At 40.7% G+C, this 22106-nt stretch overlaps 1 protein-coding gene across 1 annotated transcript; it reads right to left on the bottom strand.

The window, feature by feature from the left end:
• Window positions 1-2972: 2972 nt before the first annotated feature.
• On the bottom strand, window positions 2973-21349 carry ccni (cyclin I). Its single transcript, XM_026174512.2, has 10 exons — window positions 21119-21349; window positions 19280-19439; window positions 12262-12396; window positions 9700-9774; window positions 9483-9623; window positions 9097-9225; window positions 8322-8423; window positions 5259-5391; window positions 4799-5025; window positions 2973-4379 (listed from the first exon to the last, which is right to left on the bottom strand). The coding sequence occupies exons 2-10, from the start codon at window positions 19391-19393 to the stop codon at window positions 4185-4187; spliced, it is 1251 nt and encodes a 416-aa protein (XP_026030297.2). The 5' UTR covers window positions 19394-19439; window positions 21119-21349; the 3' UTR covers window positions 2973-4184.
• Between the last annotated feature and the right edge of the window lie 757 nt (window positions 21350-22106).

Genomic DNA, 22106 nt, shown 5'->3' with positions numbered 1-22106 from the left:
TTTGTAAATTTGTCTGTTGTTTACTTTGACAGATGCACATTATATTTTTAATGCCACTGAATATTAAATATGTTTCACAGTTGGATATATGTTTTTTGTATCTATATTTGAAAGGCCTGATGAAGGTCGAGTCTGAAATGTTGCAATTAAATATAAATTCTGCAAGTCAGATCGCATGCTGGAGTGTGTTTGTGAAACATTGGTGTGAGGGTTTCTGTTTCTGTGTTTCAAGACTGTTCTTCATGCTTGTGGGCATGTTCAATCCTGATTTGTTGTGTTTTTGTTGTGTTTGGGTGGGTATGACTGTAATGGGGACTTGAAACCTGCTTAACAGTCACATTATGCGGACTTAAAGGAAATTAATATTAGTCAGGGTTCAGGGTGCTGCTGTTCTTGTAGCTGTAAAGGCAATTTTTTTTAAATCCTCTTTGAGAATCAGAATCAGATCAGAATCAGAAACTTTGTCATTGTCATGAGAACAACGAAATTAAGAATGGTCCCCGATCATTGCATCATCCCTAGCAATATCAAAATATAAATAAAACAAAATTCAATAAATAAAATAGATAGAATACTTAAAATACTAATAAGATATAACAGTAAAACATTCACATACATTCCCACACACATGCTTCAGACCGTGCATAGATTAACACAAGAGTGGCGTGATGGACATTTTTTTGTAGTATTCAAATGTGTTATTGCAGTTGGATAACAGCTGTGTTTGAGTCTATTAGTCCTTGCTCTGATTGCCCTGTACCGTCTGCCTGAGGGCAACAGTTCGAACAGGGAGTGGCCAGGATGTGAGGTGTCTTTTATGATGTTTTGGGCCTTTTTAAGGTTTTGAGGATTCAAAACATGACTTTTAGATTATGTAATGTGGGTATTTCAGTAGAAAGAAGTGTGTATGTAAGTGTATGTGTGGTTTTTGTCTGAACAAGCTCAGCAGCAGAAAGTCCCTTCCTATATAACCGGTCTGACCTGTAGCATTATTCCACTCCATTTCAGTGTCTCATAATACACCCAGCTGGGATATGTTATTGCCAAAGTTATTTACTATAAATTTGTGAAATCATGCTCCATTTGTCCTTCCCTACGTCATTCCTGTTTATCCAAATTTAAACTCAGCAAGTGTGTTGGTGGGGACTTGAGTAAGTTTGGTGCTAAGATTGACGTCATTTGGATCAGTGGTACTTTTATTTTGACAAAATAAACTCACAGGCATGTTTCTTCTTTGACATTAATGCATTCCCAAGCTTTTCAGCCCAAAGTTTAACCCTCAGTGAAGTGCCAAATCCTTACAGTAAACCTAACCTGTGAAAAATGAAGCACACCCCATGATTCAACAGCTTGTAGAACCACCTTTAGCAGCAGTGACTTAAGTAATCATTTTCAGCTTTCTCCACTCCCTCATCAGCAGCCAGGTCCAGGAAGAGGAAGATGGTGGAAAAAACAGAAACAAAACAAAGGGAGAATAAGTCCACCAATGCCAGAGAGACTGAAACAGTGCGTCTACCATGACGCTGTTCTGCCCTTTGATGTGATGAAGTTACAAGAACTCAGAGACTAACTGAGAGCTCGAGACAATACAGGGAACAAAGGTTAATGGCCTGTAATGACACCAGAGGCACAGAGCACACGAGAAACAAAAGAAAACCTGGGGAGGGCCCTCGTTTTAGTTTGGACTTGTTTCAAAGCTGCAGGTTTACGTGTGGGAGATCTCTGTTTGAGCGGCTTCCCTTTTATCTGTGTGCATACATGTGTAAAAACTAATCCGTGCAGCCTTTGCTCTCACAGCATTTTACAAAGTTCTGATTCTGGGACAGAATATAAGCTGGGCGGGGGGAGTGAGGAGGGGAAATCTCTTAAATATGCTGAACCCTTTTATTCTGGGATAATCAGCTGAAATAGTCTTAAGTTTTAAGGGATCAAGAACACAGTCCTCTGGGTCTTTTTGTTCCTAATATCTTGTTGCACGTGTTCTGAATGTTGTTTTCAAACCGCCTTTGTAGTTTATGTCACAGGTTTTATCTTTGCAACCTGATGAGCTAGGTCCTGCTGATACTACACGCTTTAGTTGGTTGTGCAGAAAGCACGTTTTTTATTCTTGAGTCAGTCTGCTGCCATGTTTGCTACAGTTCCAGCTGTGGAAAATTGAATATAGAACATTATTCAGTCTATTTGTGGATATATCATCTGTTAATAGATCTTCATTCCTGGTTTCTTTGAGAACATCTCTGGCTGAAGCAGATGGCACTCACTTCATCTGTGTTGTCCAGAAGAGTCAAATGATCGATGAGATGCTCTCCTTTTATGTGAGCGTGAGAGACGGTAAGAAAGATCACAAAAAGTCAGAGTTAACAAAGAAGGTTGATAACCATGGTGGGGTTTTAGGTTGGTTCCATCAAGCCAGCTAACACAAAGAAAACCTGTCTTCATCTTTTAAAGCACCTCAGTTTTCTGCACTTTATTTTACTTTCCCGTCTCTATTCACCCCACCAGCTCATCTTAAATCCTGAAACCTCCCCTAGCTATATCAAGTGTACTAATGGACAGATAGTTGATCCAAGATCTCCTAGCAAAAGCTTCCCTGAAGCAGACTCAGAGCTTGTGATTTATTACACCAACGGTACCTTCTCTGATTATCCCATAGGTCACCATATATTTAAGAAAAATGGACCCTTTTCCCGTTTTAATGTTTACCATGTCAGTGCGACCCACCTGGGCTTTGCTTTTGAATGTGGCAAAAAAAACAAAACAACCCAAAATGTTCAGAAACAAGATGACGATGGTAGAGGTTACCTTTCAAATATATCTTATACTTTGATTTTTAGTGTTGAAACGACATCAGGAGCTCGCCTTACTGCTTCTATAGCAAAGCCAAAGATCTCCGACAGCTCTGGGTATAACACTGTCCTTTTTTGCAGTTTGTGTGAAAGTAATCTGGAACAAATGGAAGACACAGCACATGCTCAGTTTCATATTCTTTATTTACTGGTGCCGTGGTGCGTTCAGGGACCTGGCATGGCCACCGGCAACTCCTACAGCAGGAACAACAGAGCTTTTTTTCATGAAGGAAAATATACTGAACATGAAGGGATTTAAAAAAGCAAACCAAAAAAAAAAGTGTTTTAGCTTTGAACATCAAAGCAAAGATAGTCACTCAACTCCAAAGAAAAAACAGCTTAAAACACATATCTGTCTATTAATTTTAAGCAGCCGCTTAACCAAAAAACACAACTCAGGTTTGGGATCAATGTAGCTGGATAACAACATGTTAGCCAGGATAAGTTAAGCCAGAGTTGTTTTCTTTTTTTTTTTTATTAACTCTCATGCATCACACCCAGATTGTTTTCTTACTTTTTCAAAGCACACAATCCACAAATAGCTTCTTTTCGGGCCCCAAACAAACAGTAAACGAACGTTTGGTGGCCGAAACACGCGTTCATTCAGTTGAGTGTCACAACAAGCTTGAAAGGAAAATAAATGTTTATATTAGCATCTTTTTAACAATCAGATTTTACTGAAAAAAAAATAATTCCCCCCCAACAGGGTGAAAAAACTACAGATAATCTACACAAACCTTCATACAGTTGATTCAGACTCTCTATGAATATGTTATAAATAGGCAGAGTGAGAAGGGACGGGATAAAAGTATAAATATATGAAAATAAAGACAAATATAAGGTGACAAACAGATGCAGGAAGTCAAGTCTAGGGTTTTTTTTTCAGTATTTTCTACTTATAATTTTTTAGATTCTCATGTTTTGTGTTCAACAAATAGAATTAATAAGAACAGAGTAGCAGCGGCAGGTTTTTTAGTTTTTGAACGTTTAAATATTTTTTTGGGGCTCTGTTGTCCCCGCTGCAGGGGAGGATGGGAGCTGACTGCAGGCCACCCGAACAGCTTGGCATCACACCGAGTTGGGAGGGGGAGGGAGAGCGGGACGGGGGTCATTTCACCGCAACCAAAACAGTCTTAACCACTAACATCATCTTCTTTTTAGCGGCAACTCTGAATGGCAACTTTCCCTTCGGAGCTGCTACTTTTTACTCAGAATCTCTCAGGCTTACATTTTTTTTAGTCGGAAAGATTTATTTTTCTCTTCCACGACAGTTTCCTGAAAACAGGAAGATGATGTTGGCGTACAGGCGATTTTGGCAGACAGCTTCCTGTTTGGTCTCTAGGAGGCGCTGGCTGGCTGCAGAGGCGGGCAGGGGGAGGAGCTGCCTTCCTGTCGAGCTGGCAAAACTCCTCCTCCTCCGGCTATTGGCGTTTTTGCCCCTTCCTGGACGGCGGTGGTATTGGTGGTGGTGACGTCTTCGTTGTAGAGACGTTTAATGCCATCGTAAAAATCATCCACCTCCATCTCCTCCACCTGGACAGGGAGAGAGATATTTATTGCTACAGCTACTGATTCCCATATTCTGCTTATTTTCAGCTCCATATTTTTATTCTAGGGTAGCTTTGCATGATTCAGAGTTCAGAATAAGGCTCGTTTGTTCCTAGCTGAGCCGCCCAGTTCAGCCTCTGTTTGAAGCAGCCTCATTTAACTGCATTTCATCTCCTTCGAACTAACTTGTCTGAGTAATTCACCCTAGCAATTAGAATATTTGAACATCAGGTGGGTGGAGCTTCTGTGCCTATGAGGACCAGAGTGAGGCTTCTTGAGGCTTCCCTTCTGTCTGACATCATCAAGAGGAGAAAAAAAAGTGTAACAGTGCATATATGACAGGAAACAGAGGAAATAACAACAGGTCCAGCCTAATATCAAATGTGAGAAGAAAATAGAGTCACCTTGCGTTTGGTCGAGGCCTTGCAGCGCAGTGTGACCTTCTGCAGGTGATTAAGATGGCGGAGATGTTTGGGGGGAGAAAGCAGGGCTGGGATGCTGCTGTCTGCAGAGGAGGAGGAGACACTCAAGGGCTGCTGGCTCTCCTCCTCTTCCCCACCATCAGCAGTAGACTGTGGGTGGGCAGAGGTGACATGGTCCCTGGAAGACTCGGTGGTGGAGGTGATGGTCCCTACAAAGGAGGACATCACAAATACAGCTCACGCCCTCTGATGCTAACACTTGCTTTATGAATATAAAATGTGGCTTACTAAGAAAACTTTTTTTTTTCTCCTCAGTGGCAAAACACTTTCACAGGTCCGAGTTGGTGACTGGCTCAGTAGCATAATGTGCTTCAAGAAAGATTTCAGACACTGTCCTCCAGCAAAATCTGATAAGCAGCTCTGATGTAGAAGTCAAACATACCCAGTGTGCAGCAGGGTGGTGTAGGCTGCGGGGGCTGGTAGATGTACACGGTGTTCGGAGGCAGGGGAGCTCTCAGTGTGGAAAGACTACGAGCCACCAGCTCACGGCTGCGAATCAGCTCAGAGCTGTCGATCTAAGGAACAGAGAGAGAGACTTATCTTTACACAAGCTCTGCAGCCCTGACCTGATGTGATGGACAGAAGCATGTGTGCTCGCCTTTAACTAGTAAAATTCAGTTTGATCACAGCAGCTTGTAAAATAGTCTTAACTTCTAGTGGAATCGTTCATGTTTGTGTTCACAATTTTTCATCCTCCTGCTACACAAAATCAACATTTTCTCATTTTAAAAGGTGAAAAAGTCCATACGTGGACAGGCTGCCATTGTTCGAGACATACGTGTCGTCATCTTTAATCTGTTCCCCGTTTAGGTTTGGTCAAAAATGACTTCATGCTTTGGCTTAAACTGCAGTGGTTGCCAATTTCTTTGTGGCCAAAGTGACGCATCGCTGCTTTATGTGGACAAAATACTACAGACGTGAAACGAAACTAAAAGTGTCTTGTTATAAAAAAAAAAAAAAGACGTGATAATTTATCTTTATCTGTACACACAAAGATTATGAGGATGCAGCTGCTTTGTTCACCACTTCTGAATGGCTGTCATGTGATCTGTGCTTTGTCGCTGATGGTCAGTTGACAGCAGCGATCGTGGCTCAAGAGTTGGGCGTTCGTCTTGTAATCAGAAGGTTGCCGGTTTGAGCCCCGGCTCCGACAGTCTCGGTCGTTGAGTCCTTGGGCAAGACACTTCACCTGTTGCCTACTGGTGGTGGTCAGAGGGCCCGGTGGCGCCAGTGTCTGGCAGCCTCGCCTCTGTCAGTGCGCCCCAGGGTGGCTGTGGCTATAATGTAGCTTGCCATCACCAGTGTGTGAATGGGTGGATGATTGTGTATAGTGTAAAGCGCTTTGGGGTCCTTAGGACCAAGTAAAGCGCTATACAAATACATATAGCAGACATACCAGGCTCCTGTTGCCTGGGTAACCCTCTAATATATTTACTGCCACACATCAAAAAGCAAAATCCAGCGCTCTCATTGGTAGTCACTTCAATTGTTCGCCTGGACATTCAGAAAACTTAAGGCTCGCCCACTGCACACCTCCAGGAATCTTTTCAAATGACGGTGCTTGACGCCACTGGGGATCACTTCCTGTGTGGACACCACTTACGCTCTGCCACTTTTCTCATCAAAAGTAAGAAGTAAAATTTATTTACGTATTCCAGTTAAAATCCCTTCATCCTACTTCAATAAGCATGTTACACGCCAATATAGAAAACACATAAAAATATTCCACCTTTAAAGTTCCTGGTTTCAGAACAGTGAATTTAATATCCATTTTTTTTTCCATTCATTTTTCATTCATTCGCTTCCGCTTATCCTTTTCAGGGTTGCGGGGGGTGCTGGAGCCTATCCCAGCTGTCATGGGGCGAGAGGCAGGGTACACCCTGGACAGGTCGCCAGTCTGTCGCAGGGCCAACACACAGAGACAGACAACCATTCACACCTAGTGGCAATTTGGATTATCCAATTAACCTATCCCCACTAACTGCATGTCTTTGGACGGTGGGAGGAAGCCGGAATACCCGGAGGGAACCCACGCAAACACGGGGAGAACATGCAAACTCCACACAGAAAGACCCCGGCCTGATGGTGGAATTGAACTCAGGACCTTCAGGCAACAGTGCTAACCACCGTGCCGCCCTGAATTTAATATATACAGTAAAATATCCTTTTCTGTATTTACGGGACAGAGCTGTTTTTCTGTTTCTTACACCTAGTCACATTTTTTTGTATTTTTGACAAATTACTGTAAAACAAGTCATTCGATGGAGATCCTCTCCATCCATCCTCAACCTTTTTTGAGCCACGGACCGGTTTATGTCCGACAATATTTTCACTGACCCGCCTTTAAGGTGTCGCGGATAAATACAACAAAATAAAACCAGTACCACTACCAAAAAAAGAAGATTTATTCATAACACACGGGAAAAGACCCAGGAAAACCGAGTTAACGATAAAAACAATAACAATAAAAACCCTGAAAACCATAAATTTCCCATTTCCCTACAGTTCTACTCTGATGAGCCATAAAGTAAAGAATGAGGTAAAAACAAAGAGAAGGCTCTCCACAAATCTGTGTTTAATATGAGTGAGGTGACCGCGGGTGCCCTTTGTCTGACAACAGAGCTCTCCTCCCGAAAGTCATGATGCTCAGTAAAGAAACTGTTGCATTAGTTCCTCTCGTTTTTCCTCATAGTACTTCTTCCCTTTCTGCTGCAGTCATGCTGCAGGTGTAGCGCCCTCTGCTGGTATTTGTTTGCTCTTTTTTCCTCTCTGTCAGCCTGTTTGTCTTCCTGTCATCCAGAGTGAGTCATTGAAAAATAAATGACAAAACTAATTTAAGAAAAAACAAAACAAACAAGCAAAAACAGAAAAAACAAACAAACAACATAATTTGTTGGGGGGTTTTTTTGTTGGTTTTTTTTTAATGCTAACAGGAACTTGGAAAGGAACTCAATGAACTTAATAAAACTTGAGGACCACAGTTTCCTTTTTGTTCAGCAGTTTAAAGTTCTACTTTCTTAAATGAGGTAAATGGTTTTACATCTGCAGCTGGTGCTTGGCTAAAGCCTCAAATGTCTTTCTTTGCCTATAGTTATTGGTCGTTTTTACTTAGGATGACAAAAACCAATCAGATTCCAGGTTTTTTATCATGCCACACCAGAGAAATATTGCACAATGTGTGTGTGTGCTTGTTTTTTTTTTACTGAACTACTGAACAGCAAATAGAGGAACAAGCCTAACAGCTTTTACTTCCCCTCGCTGCTCTCTGACACATCTTGTATATTAAACATGGCTGCCCATCAGTGTAGACTAATAATGACATTGGAAAGCTACAGTCAAATCCCAATCCCATAAAGAAGTTGTTCTAAAGAGGTCACACGAACGCCTGAAGTCTTCAGAGATAAACTGAACTATGACAGAGCTCCAAAGACTGACAGACTGATACCTGCGCCTTCCTCAGCAGCTCGATAGTGAGAGCCAGCCAGTCAGGACAGCAGTTCTCCAGCTCCAGGGTGAAGAGGGCCAAGGCCAGCATGGATCCTCTGAGCTATGGAAACACATGAGGGACAAACGTGCTCAAAAACCAAGCTCAAGTTAAGCTTACAAAATGACACATTAAATAAAAAGAGAAGTGAATCAAAGTGGAAATGTTAAAGGTTTGGTGCCATTAAATTGGTCTGGAGTCACAGCTTGTAACAGCAAATGTGTTTTATAAACACACTTTTGATAAATGACTGTGGTATGCTCTGTTTCCTATGATAAAGATTATTTTTGATAAGTGTGGCAAGTTTGTGACCTGGTTCTTGCTCTGTAGGTTCTAGTCAGAGTGACCCTAGAGCTCACAGCAAATATTCAGAGCAGAAAAGAGCATCCATTGCAGCAGGACAAGATCAGATCTACACACCAGCAACCTGGCCAGTGAGCAAGCCAGCAGGGAAAACCTGTGACACTAGCCTGTTAGCAAAATAGTAGTAGGGGCTTTCCACTGTGGCGCGACTATAAGCGGTTATATTTATTGATTATTAACCCCTCAAAGACTCACTCTTAGCCAAGACAGGCCCTGACATTGAGGTCATAACACTGCATATATACATAAATATCATAATTTTATTATTTATTGTGTTATCTTAATATTTAAATGAAAAGTGGTATGAAAGGCTCCGTGCTGAAGGCATAATATCTTCAATCTGTAAAGTAAGAAATACTGAGTGTGTGTGTACCTGCATGAGTGTGTGGTCAGCCAGACAGTGGTAGAGTTGCTGAGTGAGCAGGGCGAGGTGCTGAGAGCGGTTAAGTCCCAACATGGAATCCAAGAACCCGGAGCGACACGACAGCACCATCGCGTGGAACTGGAGAGGAAGGAAAGGAAAAATTTATTGATCTGAATGAAGAAAAGAGAATCTGTGAAATTAACTGCAGACTGATTTGAATTGGAAGCAACAACAGCACAAAAAAGCACTTCTAAAAACTGGATTTAAGTGCATTAAAATAAAAACAAAGAAAACCGCAGGAATTTCTTTTTGCCCCCAGGTGTCACTAGCTGACTTTAATCACTTTAAAAAGTAATAATGTGTAAGCATTTGTGCTCGTGTGTGATTAGACGTACAATGTGCAGAAAGTCCAGCGCTGTGGCGGTGTGCAGGTCCCAGTTCAGTTTGTCCAAGATGATCCTCTCCATCCTCAGGATCTCTGAGGGAGAACAGCCGCACCCGCTGGAGGCGGCGAGCTCCTTCAGTGATGGCACACACTGGCAAACACACACACGGAGTCAGCTCTAACTGTCCTGATGCACTGCCTACAATCTAGTGTGTGTGTGTATTCACCTCATCCTCCTCACAGGTCTTGGCAGCCAGGAAGAAGCAGGCGATGGCAATGCAGCGCAGGTACTTTGGACGGGCCTGACAACAGTTAACATGATTTATCAGTTACGTATAATTTAAGGATTATATGTTTAATCAATCTGAAAAACCTTTCACCATCTACTCTCCGGGTTCACTTTTAGCGACTATTCTGGTTCTTCCAGGAGAATATCAGAGTGTTCCCAAACCAGCCGAGAGACTTAAGGGCCTCATTCATGAATGTGTGCTTAACCATATGTATGAGTGTTTTGCACACAAATCTGTGATTCATCAACATTTTGTTACCTGAATTTGTTTTTTACTTTACCTTGTTTGCAAGGTCAGTCCCGTCTTACAGAGTTTTCACACATCTTTAAAGTCATTCTACTGCTGCCACCACCAAAAATAACAAGAATAACTCTGGACTAGAAGAGTCAGGGAAACTACCAATCCTCTGACTGATCGATGAGCTGCCAGCCCTGTTTCGTCAGAGGGGATTTCTGTATTGCTCTTAATCTGGTCCCTCACTCAGGACTGATTTTCCTTAGGAGACCCTATCAGGGGCAAACTGCCCCTGACATCATGGTTCCTGGGATCATTCGGGCAGGAACCCGAATGATCCTGCCCCTCCACTTCCAGTTATTGCTTACCAGTTGGAAGGGACTGAAGTGAGAAAGGACAGGTGCACTGGTGCAGTGCCTGCAGTAATATGAGCAGTATACCAGTTGATTGTGGTGAAAGCAAATCTGTTAATTTGCCAGTCGAAGTACACTCCCGCCCTCACCTGTGGTCATCAGCTGTGAGTAGAGACAGAATGAGGGGGGGGGGGCTGAGCTCCCAGAGATGGGCTGAGCCAAGCACAGAGTAGAGCTAATACTCCTCTGGCTAACAGAAGCCATGTTTCTATCCTCTGCTTACTGTATCTGAGTCATTCCAGTTCCAAAGTATCCAAATGTATCTTCAACTGAGGACAGGCCAAAATGTCCACGATTCCAAGGTCTAAAGCTACTCATGAAGATAGCCACAAGCACACACAGATACAGTGTTAGGTAGTGTTTGCGACCACAAATAAACAGAAACCAGCTCCTGATAAACCTCAGTGAGAAACTTCCTGTCTGTGTGGAGGGATGCTGACGGGACAATTGGAGCTCACACTTCCTGTTCCTGTATGAACACACACCGTCAGCTATGAGGCAGGAAATTTAAAGAAAAATCAAGAACGTTCTGACATTGCCCCTCCTAACAAGCTGAGGTCTTGTCAGAAGACCTCTGTTCCCTTTACAGTCTGCTTCCTTTGTGTGGTCTTACACTTGAGCAGCAGATTTCAGCTCCCACACATAAAAATCAGACATTTTCTAGTCCATCAGAGTAGACAAACAGCCAAATAAATGCTGTGTTTACAATAAAAAGATTGCACCTTAATGCAAATTAGGGAATATAGATTTTATCTAACATGATACATTTAATCTAGTCTAATGATTTCAAGTTCAGAGAGAAAACTGCGTAACACTAGGATCATAGGATATTCATAGTATTTTCATATTCTGGAGTATCTGGAGGAAACCAGAATTACAGAGATGTTATCACTCTCATTCATGATTTTGGGCTACGTGAGGCCGCTGAGGAATAAAAAAGGACTTTAATAAATGTTATGCGTTTTATAATAGTGGCAGTCTGAACATCAAGACCTACATTCACTCTGTTGTTAATAAGATGACCTTCATTGGTGGCAGAGTCCGATGTTTATCTGCTGTATGTCATATCTGAGTTTCAGTATCCTGATAAAGGTCTAAGACTGACAAACGTTTGATTGTAGTGAAGATTTCTTTAGAACAAATGAAACCAAACAACAATGAAGAAAAAGAAATGTCTGTCATTTGATATATGCTTACAGGAAAACACCATCAACGCGAGCCTTAAAAATGACTTTACACTTTTAGTTTGTTTCCCAGAAATGTGTATTCCCCAATTGACTGATGAGTGGTTACTGGAGGCTGTTGTTAGGTGCACCAAAAACACAATGGCAATTGCAGACTACTGTGCTTGCAGAGTTCTGGCAACAGCAAGACATAACTTTTACTCTGAAGGCAAATTAATGCTAAATCAATGGTTTGGAAATGATTTTGTTTGATGGTTAAATTTTTTCCTTTTGTAGTCGTCAACTGTCTGCGAGCTCCCTAAACTGGCAGCTAGCCATCAGACCTTTGACAAGCCCAGTCTTAGACAGGCTCTAAAACCATCAAGTGTTCTTGCAGGAATGATTAGTTAGTTAGGCAAACATAGCCTGCTTTGTAGCATAAGTTGCCATGGTGATGGCACGAAGTGAAGTAAACGATGTAAGTGAAGTGAATGGCTCTGAAATCTTAAACCCTCCCTTAAACACACATTTTTCATTCACTTACTGTCTGTTTGTTATGAGTTCTATTACATTTACTTTTTAAAAGATTCCCTACACTCAGATTTTCTGATTGGAGGTTTAGGTTGCTCTCTGCAAACCCTCACATGCTAACAGCAGGATTTACAGCACACCTGTTGCTCTCTACATACCTTGATGGGAGCGAGAAAGCGATCCAGGATGCTGACAGCTAACACCAGCGTCTCTGGGTACAGCTGCAGCCTGCCATGGACCTCCGTCAGCCAGCGCACCGCCTCGTCCCGCTGGGCCGGGGAGATGTCTGTATCCTGCAGACAACAAAAAAACCAAAACATTAAGACTGACTCAAGGGTTCGATGTCATTCATTATTCCCTACAGCAAAGTATGACACTGTGCAATTTTTATTTATATATTTTCATATTATTTAGAATTTTTTAAAACTTGTTTATTTTATGTTTTGAAAGCTACTTAAATGTGTTGTATTTAATAATAACTATTAGTAGTCATCTTCCATTACCATTTCTACAACGCAGTCCTGCAGAAACACTGAGGTTTAAGCCCAGCGTTATACCCAACACTGAACTATTTGTGGAACAAAGTTGGAAAAAACAAACAAAGAAATTGGAAATCTTGCAAAATGGGGTTAGACAGCAAACTGGAATCTGATTTCAGGTATTTCAGGACAAACTTGAGGCTTCTGCGACTGACACACTTCCACTAAAGGGCCAAACAGGATCCTAAATCAGCTTGGCAGGCGGATTAGACTTGCCAGCAGATCTGCCTCAAAAACATTCCAAGAATTCCTTCTGTAAAGCATCTGAGAACTGAAAGAATTCACCAGCTGACGCACCCTTCTCACAAGTTTGTAACACTAAGATAAAATGGGTTTATATGCCATGCACAGGCTTTCTGTTTGGAAACTCCACTGGATTTTTAATTTGTTAGTTGGTTGAATGGTTCAACATTCAACCATTTAACGGCATTTATGTTATAATTACTGCAGAATGAAAATAACCCTGCAACAAAATCTGTTAAAGCATGACGACACACTGCAAAACCCATGTGCACAATAATAAACTGTACAATATATATGTCTACTGAGCCACTTATTCGACCTTTGCTGTGCTTTAACAAGCCATCTCATTGTTTTATTATTCTGCAGTACAATGAATTTACTGGACTAATTTGCTGCTTTTTCAGCCCCTTTATTGTATGATATTTGGCTACAGTGGTTTAATTTAGTCTTTCCTGCAATTCTGTGTTGTCATATTTCATTTTATGGAGCTCCTTGACTTTATTTAAGCTATTAAAGTTTCTGTTGCTGTAACAAAGAAATGTAACGACTTTTGGGAAAAACAAAGCGCATCCTTATTATAAACGAGTAGAAAATGTGCAGGTCTGACATATAAAACCAGGTGAAAAACTGCTTTAAATGAAGATAAAAGAGAAATAATGTTTCAAAAGATGGATTTTTTTTTTTAGCCAAATCCTACTATCATACGGTGACCATATTTTGATTTCCAAAAAAAGAGGACACTTGGCGCAGTCATGAAGAACTTTAATAATAGTGTTTGCTTAAAAAAAACTTTTACATATTTAAACGATGCCTTCTCTGTGTGGTTAATGAATGGGGAAATAAAAAAATGTCATATAGGCTTTTACAAGTCATCAAGTGCAAAAAAAAAAAAGAGGACGATTGGTCACCCTATACCAGAGGTGGGCAACTCCAGGCCTCGAAAGCTGGTGTCCTGCAGGTCCAACACAGCGGATTTAAATGGCTAAGTTACCTCCTCAACATGTCTTGTAGTTCTCCAGAGGCCTGGTAATGAACTAATCATTTGATTCAGGTGTGTTGGCCCAGGGTAGCATCTAAAACCTGCAGGACACTGGCCCTCAAGGCCTGGAGTTGCCCACCCCTGCCCTATACTATCATTAACAAGTAGAGATTTTTTTTTCCCACCCATCCATCTATTCTTTGCTACACTTGTCAACTGTTCATCCTCTTGTGTTGCTGAGCATCAGCTGCCTTAATGTTGTTTCATATTCAGTGTTACCAGCTTGTCCTCTTGGCTTTCTGTGTGTGGACAATTATTAATATGTATTACCAAACCTTTTAACTATCACTCTACAGGGCCGAACCCTAACACAAATTCTGACCATTTAAAAACTCTAAAACAGAGTCTTAACCCCTAAACAGGCATTTTGACACCTGAAAGTTTAATCACTCTGATGGACTAAAAGTTACATTGGTTCATAAAAGAGAATTGGACACATTTGATCTAACCTTTCCTCTTTGGTGACAAAACACAGATTACAAAGCACAATATAATTTTAGTTTATAGTTCAGAGCTTTTTACTCCTGTCGCACAAAGATTTAGTTTTACTAAAGGTTTTGAGATTGCTACAGTGCTTAAACCATCAAACGGCACTAAAAACCTCAACAGCAGCAAGTTTCTACAAAAACAATGACCCTGTTAACACCCAAACATCAGCAGGACTCATTACAGTCAGGCATCTGTGCATCAGACATGAGCCAAAAGTTCATTTGTGTGTGAAAGTGGTTTGACAAAGGTGGTAATTACATTTCAAAGCTGCCATTAACTCCAAATTACCAGACACTGTAACTACATGTAATAGTCAGTTATGTGCTAAAACTGACACTAACCTAAAGGGGACATTTTTATATATTCCTGTACTCTACTAAAGTGGAGTAGTTCAAAATAACTTTAGTCTCTCTTACCGCTAGAGTACTTTAGTTCATCTTCTATCTAAAACGAACCATTTTAACTGGCTACCCTCGTCATCAAAAACAGCAAGTGGGAGGGGCTTCTGAGCCTCTATGATATCACAGAAAATCAAGAGTAGAAAAAACTTTCAAACCAAGCGTTCACAGCAATCTGAAGCCTGAGGTTTTGTCTCACAGGGATCACTTGTAGATATACTGATGTTCACTTCTGGAACTATAATCTATATGTATATGAAAATAAAGGACAGAGCACAATAGATCCACTTTAAACCTGCTGGTGAATGTACTGGACTGGCCATTAAATGGTCAATTTTCAGAATGAACCAGAATTTAAGATATTTTATTTTTATTTTGATGTTTCCGTGTTTAAATGAAATCCTATAACAAAACTTAAACATTTCTGATTCGTCACATAGCTTCTGTAAGTAAGTGGCTTACAGTTTCCAACACTGGACTTGCAGGAGAGGCCAAAGGTCAAAGCACAGCTGAATGCACCAGCCAATTAATCTGCAACGTGACACCATCTGGCCTCTCAGCTCTTGACTGTCCAAACTAAAAACAACTGGCCTACTTCCATCTTGTTTGTACTGGCTGGACACAGAAGAGAAGCTCAGTCAGAGGCTAAGGGAAGTAACCCAGACACCAGCTTAAATTAACTTCTTTCATCTCTCTCTAACAATTCACTGGCTACATAGTCTCTGCAGTGTCTTCAGGGTAACTTTGGCCAGCCATCCCTTATCATTAATATCAGAGGGATGGTCAAGGCTTCCTGTAACTTCCTGCAGGGTGTGCCAGTCAAGTTAAGAAACTCATCAAATTTTCCAATCTAAAAATGCTTTTTACAAAAAATTACAAATGCCAAAAAGCTACACAACACAAGACTGTTAGCCCAGAAATTCACCACCAAGTCTGGATTTACTTTTATCCGAAATGACTAAAGATCTCCAAAAGGCATCTGTGAAGGTTCTCAGTCATCCAGGTCATCATAGTCTAAGGAGCTTGGAAAGAAAAGCGTCTGGACATCTTTAAGTTGCTTGAAGACGTTTCACTTCTCATCCAAGAAGCTTCTTCACTTCCAGGGTCAAACGGTGGAGAGTCCCAGATTTACCCAGATTTAGTCCCAGATGTTTCATTGACTTTTTGCTTAGTGACTTTTGCTCGCTGTGACTGTAGTGTTTGAGCACCCCTCTTGTTTTTACACCCTGATTAGACCGACTGCCTCCTTGACCTCTAACAGTGGGCTCCACACCTGCAAACTGGGCTAAAGGCACTGATAAACATCATAACTATCTGTTACATCATTTGCTGGAGTTTACTGGCCTCTGTGTTATCAGCTCAGTACTACAAATGAGCTTGGCAGATGTCAAAATGAAGGTTTTTGTCAACCGGAAGTCACGGCCGCTCTCAGTCAGAATTTTTTTCTATTCAACTTTCACTTTTCACATGATAAATGTCTGTTTGAGCCCCACTTCTTCATCTGCATTTATTTCGCCTTCTGGATGCCTGATGCAGACAGGGGAGATCTACCCCTCCTAACCCAAATTGGGAGGGGTAGCTCTAGAGGTGACTTTCTCCCTTTTACCCTTCCAAACTAAAATCCCTGCAGTATAAAATGACCTTTCAACACGTTTCTAGCTTTTCCACACAGAGACAGTGGTTGACACACTAATTCTTGACCTTCTTCCGCATTTAAAATAAGACTCAGCCAGATGTTTCTCTAAATATAGCCCCAGTTAGTTGTTGTCTAACCCTAGCTCCCAGGATTTAGCTCCCAAAACATCTTGCTATCTCCAGATAGCTTCTGATGGGTCCTGTTAGCTCCCTTGAACTCCTTGTTGATGCAGCAGTAGGTGAATCTGAACTGCAAACTTTCAGTAGAAAAGTTCTATTTTATCCTTTTCTTTGCTACAAACTAAACGATAAAAAGGATGTTTCATGTTTATTGTGTTCTGTGCTTCTCTCATATAACCTAGTCTTTGTATTCTCGTATACATGGACTGTTAAATCATCTCAACTCAGCTACTGTTTTTCAATATGCTAGGTAAATAAATAGGTACTTCAGCTCTAATCTGAATACTTCTGGCCATGACGTGTGCCTGCTCCAGCGCACGTAACCATGGGACCATAAAAACACCTGAGTCACCTAATGCAGGTGATGTTATGTATGTTATCATGACTACCGCTGCATTGCTCTCTGGGTGTATTTGGACAATGGTATCAGCACTCAGCAGACAAAAAAGACAAAACCTTCTGTATTTACCAAACAGGGTGATACCTGAGAGAACACCTCCACCTTCAACAACAACAAAAACCTCCACCAGCTGGAAAACACAACAACCGAGACACGTGACAGGACTGAACTGAACTGAAAAATATGTTAGTAAGTAAATCCACCACAGCACCACACGGGGATTATTGACCCAGGTCATGACCCGAGACAGAGGAAAAAGGTCACCTGAACCTGTCAACCCAGCACAAGGTTCATGCTGCTTGTTTGAATAACCAATCCTATTTCACTAACTAGATAACGTGTTTTTGAAGAACATACCTGAACTAGTTGCTAGAGACATATGCCTAATATTTAGCTAAATAAGACTAAGCTGACACTAATGCTAAACTTAGATTGGGCTTAAAGTAGAGAGGAAATACAAAAAAAACAGAATATATCTAAATTGAACTAAACTAGGTACAGCTCATGTTATAAAGGCATGTAGGAGGGTTATTCTTGACTAAAATAAATCTCCATTTTCTAAACATTTTCTTATTTTTGACCATCTGATAAACAGAACTGTGCAATATCCTAGGTAAGTGACATCATGTGAGAACATGCACATACACTGGGCGAGACCACCTGAGGGTGTGATGAAACAACACCTCTGTGACGTCAAATAACGACATGTTGAGACGTTCCCAGTAAACGGGGCGAGACCAGCTGGGCCGAGTGACTGTTCAGTGACTCAACGCCATGTTTCTTCTGCCCTGCTGCTTTGTGATTACACAGTGTCTGTCTATGATAATGTCTGGGAGCAGACTACTCTCTGCAACTCCATTATCAACATGCTGATATGGCACCATTCGAGAGCCATAAAAAAATGACAATCATTACATAATCAACAGAAATCAAGTCAGTTTTGTTGGACCTGTGTTGTCTCTGAAAATTTGAACTTTGAGTCGCCTAACACATTAAACCTGTCCGGTATTATTTGTCCAATATTTCAGTGCTGATATTTAAAGACCTTTCAGTGCCGACCCCTTGGCCTGCGCCTCTATAAATTGAACTAGTGCCAGCTCTTTTCAGTAGCCTCGTCTTAAATTCTTGGCTCTATATTTCAGTGTGTAGATGGAAACCCAAGCCTGTGCGAAAGATTACATAAGATGGCCAGTGAGGGCTGAGGCCTTGTGGCAGTAAAGCTCACTAAAGAACCTTTTAGGCAGCCTGTAAAACATTCACCTCTTTGTTTCCTTTAGGATGGATGGATTTACAGATACATATACTAGTTTCTCTTTGTCATTTACCTGCATCCTTAAGCTTCTCCCTCTCTATCTGCACGCCTCACTTACAGTTCTCCTGCTGCATGTGGGAAAGTTGTGTCATTTCACACTGCATTTGTGAATGAGGAGGTCCCAGAATAAGGAAAATGTGCTAATCAGGTGGGTTAGTGAGATAAAAAGGCAACAGATTACAAACACAGTTCTTGGAGGCAGTTGAATATTTACTTTGATTATTTTTGCCATATATCTCCGTTCCAGTGGTAGTTGTTCATATTAAAACTGACTGAACATTAAAACAATGTTGTCAGCGTATGTAAAAAAACACATTCCAGTGGACCAAAGCTTGCGCTTCACACTATTTCGAAGTAATCTGTCTTTTAAAGAAGAAACACATTTTTTCCTTTTAAACAGCTGAGATGTAGCTATACACGTTTGCCTTCGTGTGCACAGATTTGTGGATACTCTTCCACTCTCTATATCTGTGAGCCCCACTCACTCACGGTCTTCTCTTGATGCATGGTGCTAACAATATATTTGTTGCACAGAATGGAAGAAGCTGGGAAAGGCAAGCCAAGAACCGAGAATCCCAGCCAAGCAATGATGCAAACAACCAATTTTTCCAGTATTTCCAATGTTTATTATCTCAGCTTCACTGTCTACAAATACCTCTCATAACTATGTGAGAAAAATGTAGTTTATTGAATTTTCTGATGTATAAACTGAAAATAGTTCACGAATCCCAAGCTAAAAACCATCGGATAGACGAGCCAACAATAACCCTCATTATTCTGCTTTAACTACCAACAGCACCAGCTCTAATGGAAAACATGCTATTAAATATAAATTTGCTGTAGTGCAATTCCCGTACTGGTTTTTCCATGTCAAATCATAATAGTTAGCTATGTGAATACATCAGTTAAATAAACAAGGGTGACTTGAGGAAGCATCTCACCTGTGATGAAGGCTTCTTTGGCACGTAGACCTTCCACATCTTGGCTTCCCTAGAGGCGGCCTTTTCCAAAAGAAAAGACAGCCTCTGGCGTCCCCAGGGTTCGGTGAACTTCATTGTGTCCTCCCTGGGCTGAGCCTACCTCCCCACTGGATACAGCTACCTGTACAATTGGAGGGGCAAAATATCAGAACATTGCCACCAAGAGGGACTGCACCGGTGCTTTTATACTCACAAAACCACCTTTAAGATATAATTTTTAAGGACCACAAATGTGGTTTTCCAAAGCATACGTCTTTATTTTTCAGTGAGGGATTAAAAACAAAGAAGTGACAACATTTACTGAAGGTGGCAAACACAGTCATGAGTCCGCCGTCTAGGCTTCTGGCTTCTTCAAAATTGAATAAATTGAACCCTGAGGAGCTGATGATTATATTCCACTTCTGTCTTACGTCACCTATTTCTTACTAAATGTATCTTGTTCCCTGCAGCTGTCCTAAATGTCCCTTTTATATGTGTACATCATTTTTAATGGATTCAGAAAGAGATTATTAATTATTAATGGTCATAACAATAAATTAAAAACAAAAAAAATATTATTTGCAAATTACACCATTGCTCTTGTCATTTTGAGCTTTTCAAATATGGACCTCAAAACAGCTGATGTCACATGCCCATGGGCGACTTAATTGCTGGTTACATCCATATAATTAATTTTTTTTTCAAATGCTTTAATTTTGTATGTGTAATTTTATCACTTTAAACTCTAAAGAAATTAGACATTTCCCCCCTGTTATTTGACTAATCTCAGAAAATATACTGTAAATTTACCACGGGAATTTCTAAAATGCATTATTTTCCCTGTGCTTTTGCCACTGTAATTTCTAAAGATTTTTTTTTTTTTTTTTTTTGCAATTTATCAAGATTATTGTTTTCTGTAAATGTACCATTTTAATCTCTGAAAATATACACAATCTCTTTATTATGGCTCACTTTAATCTCTGGGTTAAAAAACAAATCTATAACTTTAGCATTCAATCTCTAAAAAGGTTCCGTTTTCCACCTGTACTATTACTAATATAATTTCAAACTACACGTATTTTTTTTGTCATTTTATTAATTTTATATCCGTTTTTTCCTGCAAATTTACTGCTTTAATCTATGAACATTTTTTACCCTCAGAAAACATACCAAGTTCCTGTAAATTTACCATTTTAATCTCTCAAAAATGGAGAACAATTTTTATCTAAATGTATTGTTTAACCGTCCGAAAATATAAACGTTCTAACCCTACATTTCCTATAAGGCTGTGGATCAAATTCAGGGCCGTGGGTGTTTTTGGGGGGTACTGAAGCTCCTGGAGATGCTTAAACTTTGACCTTATCGATCTGAAACGTTAGCTTTGAACCTAGCTAACCGTAATCACATCAGTCACCGTCTAATCTATGACAAACTGAAATCAAACAATTTCTCATTTTATCGGGAAACTACCGTGAATATCCAACTGGGAAGTCCCTTTCACTTCGAAGCACCTAGGCTTCAGGAGCAGGTGTATTACCGACCATTTCCTTATGATATAACCAAGGATCCGGCTATCTTCTGGAGCTGAGCTAATCTGACGTGGCTAGCTGTTCGCTAGCTGACGTAACATGCTATTACTTATATATTCGCTCTTGTTTAAAAACACAAACATAGTTGAAAATGTTGCTCGCTACTCTCCACTATTGTGAAACAAAAACAGCTGCGGTGCGTAAAAGAGTCTCCAGACTGCGTTAACAACACAGCAGAGACATTTAAATGGCTGAGTCAGATCCAGTAAGTAGCCGGAGCCTGGAGCCTTACCTCCCCTGCGAAGCGGAGAAGACCGCAGTTGGGTTTCATCCGGTCCACTCGGTTCAAGGACGAGAGAAAAGGGTGAAAACGGGTACCCGCACTTCACTTTAGTCGTCCATCGTGATTCGGGATAAAAGGGGTTGTTGTATATAAAATATATAAAAATAAAAGAACGGAATATAGACTGATACGTCTACTTCCGAGGAGGGGACTCGGGGGGAAGAGCGAAACACAAAGTCTCCGCCCACCTCCACGCCGAACGGGAATGCAAAACAATCAAACCTTCAGCAGAGGGTCACGGTCATACTAATAGATGTACCTTCAGGGGGAGTTTGTTTAACAGTTTACAGTGAACCTAGTGTACTCAAGACCATCTAAGATCACCTGTGAGATGGATTCAGCATAGCTTCTACATATGTAGATGCAACCCTGTTTAAAAACACAAACAGCACCACTTTATACTGCATAGGGAGCCAGTGCAAGGCTGCTGACACTGGAGAAATGTCATCTCTCTTTTTTGTCCAAGTCAGTAATCAGGCTGCAGCATTTTGCACTATTAATACACTAGCAATAGATGATTGATTAACTCTAGTGTACAGTGCATTAAAGGAACAAAAGTAAACATAACTCTTTTATATTAAATAAATAATAATAAAATTAAATTTAACAAAAAGATTTTAGTATGTGTTGTAACAAAAGTAGTTAAAGAGTCCAGTTTATCTGTTAACCCCTCAGTAAATAGTCAAGGGACAAACAATATCACCTGCAAAAAACGTTGTTTTCTTGTTTTTTAAAATATATATCGAATATGCACTTTCTTACAAAACAGTGATTTCTAAGCTTCACAGCTAAATGCAACTGTAAATGATCTGCATGGCAATGACTCGAGAGGTTATGTTGACAAATAACTGGAGGTAGAGAGAACATGTAAAAAGAAAAAAGAACAGGCCCCAAGACAGACCCTTGTATAACTCTAGATGTAAAACTGAAATTAGTT

This window comes from Astatotilapia calliptera, chromosome 7, assembly GCF_964374335.1.
Source record: "Astatotilapia calliptera chromosome 7, fAstCal68.1, whole genome shotgun sequence".
NCBI lineage: Eukaryota > Metazoa > Chordata > Actinopteri > Cichliformes > Cichlidae > Astatotilapia > Astatotilapia calliptera.
This window is presented reverse-complemented; position numbering and strand designations above follow the sequence as displayed.

What these genes read in the sequence shown, in the direction of transcription:
- ccni (XM_026174512.2), bottom strand. Translation starts at nt 19,393, where the DNA reads ATGAAGTTCACCGAACCCTGGGGACGCCAGAGGCTGTCTTTTCTTTTG. An exon ending in AGACCTGTGAGGAGGATGAG is followed by an intron (nt 9,624 to 9,699) that starts GTGAATACACAC and finishes TGTGTTTGCCAG; the next exon opens with TGTGTGCCATCACTGAAGGA. An exon ending in CTGACCACACACTCATGCAG is followed by an intron (nt 8,424 to 9,096) that starts GTACACACACAC and finishes GTGTTTCCATAG; the next exon opens with CTCAGAGGATCCATGCTGGC.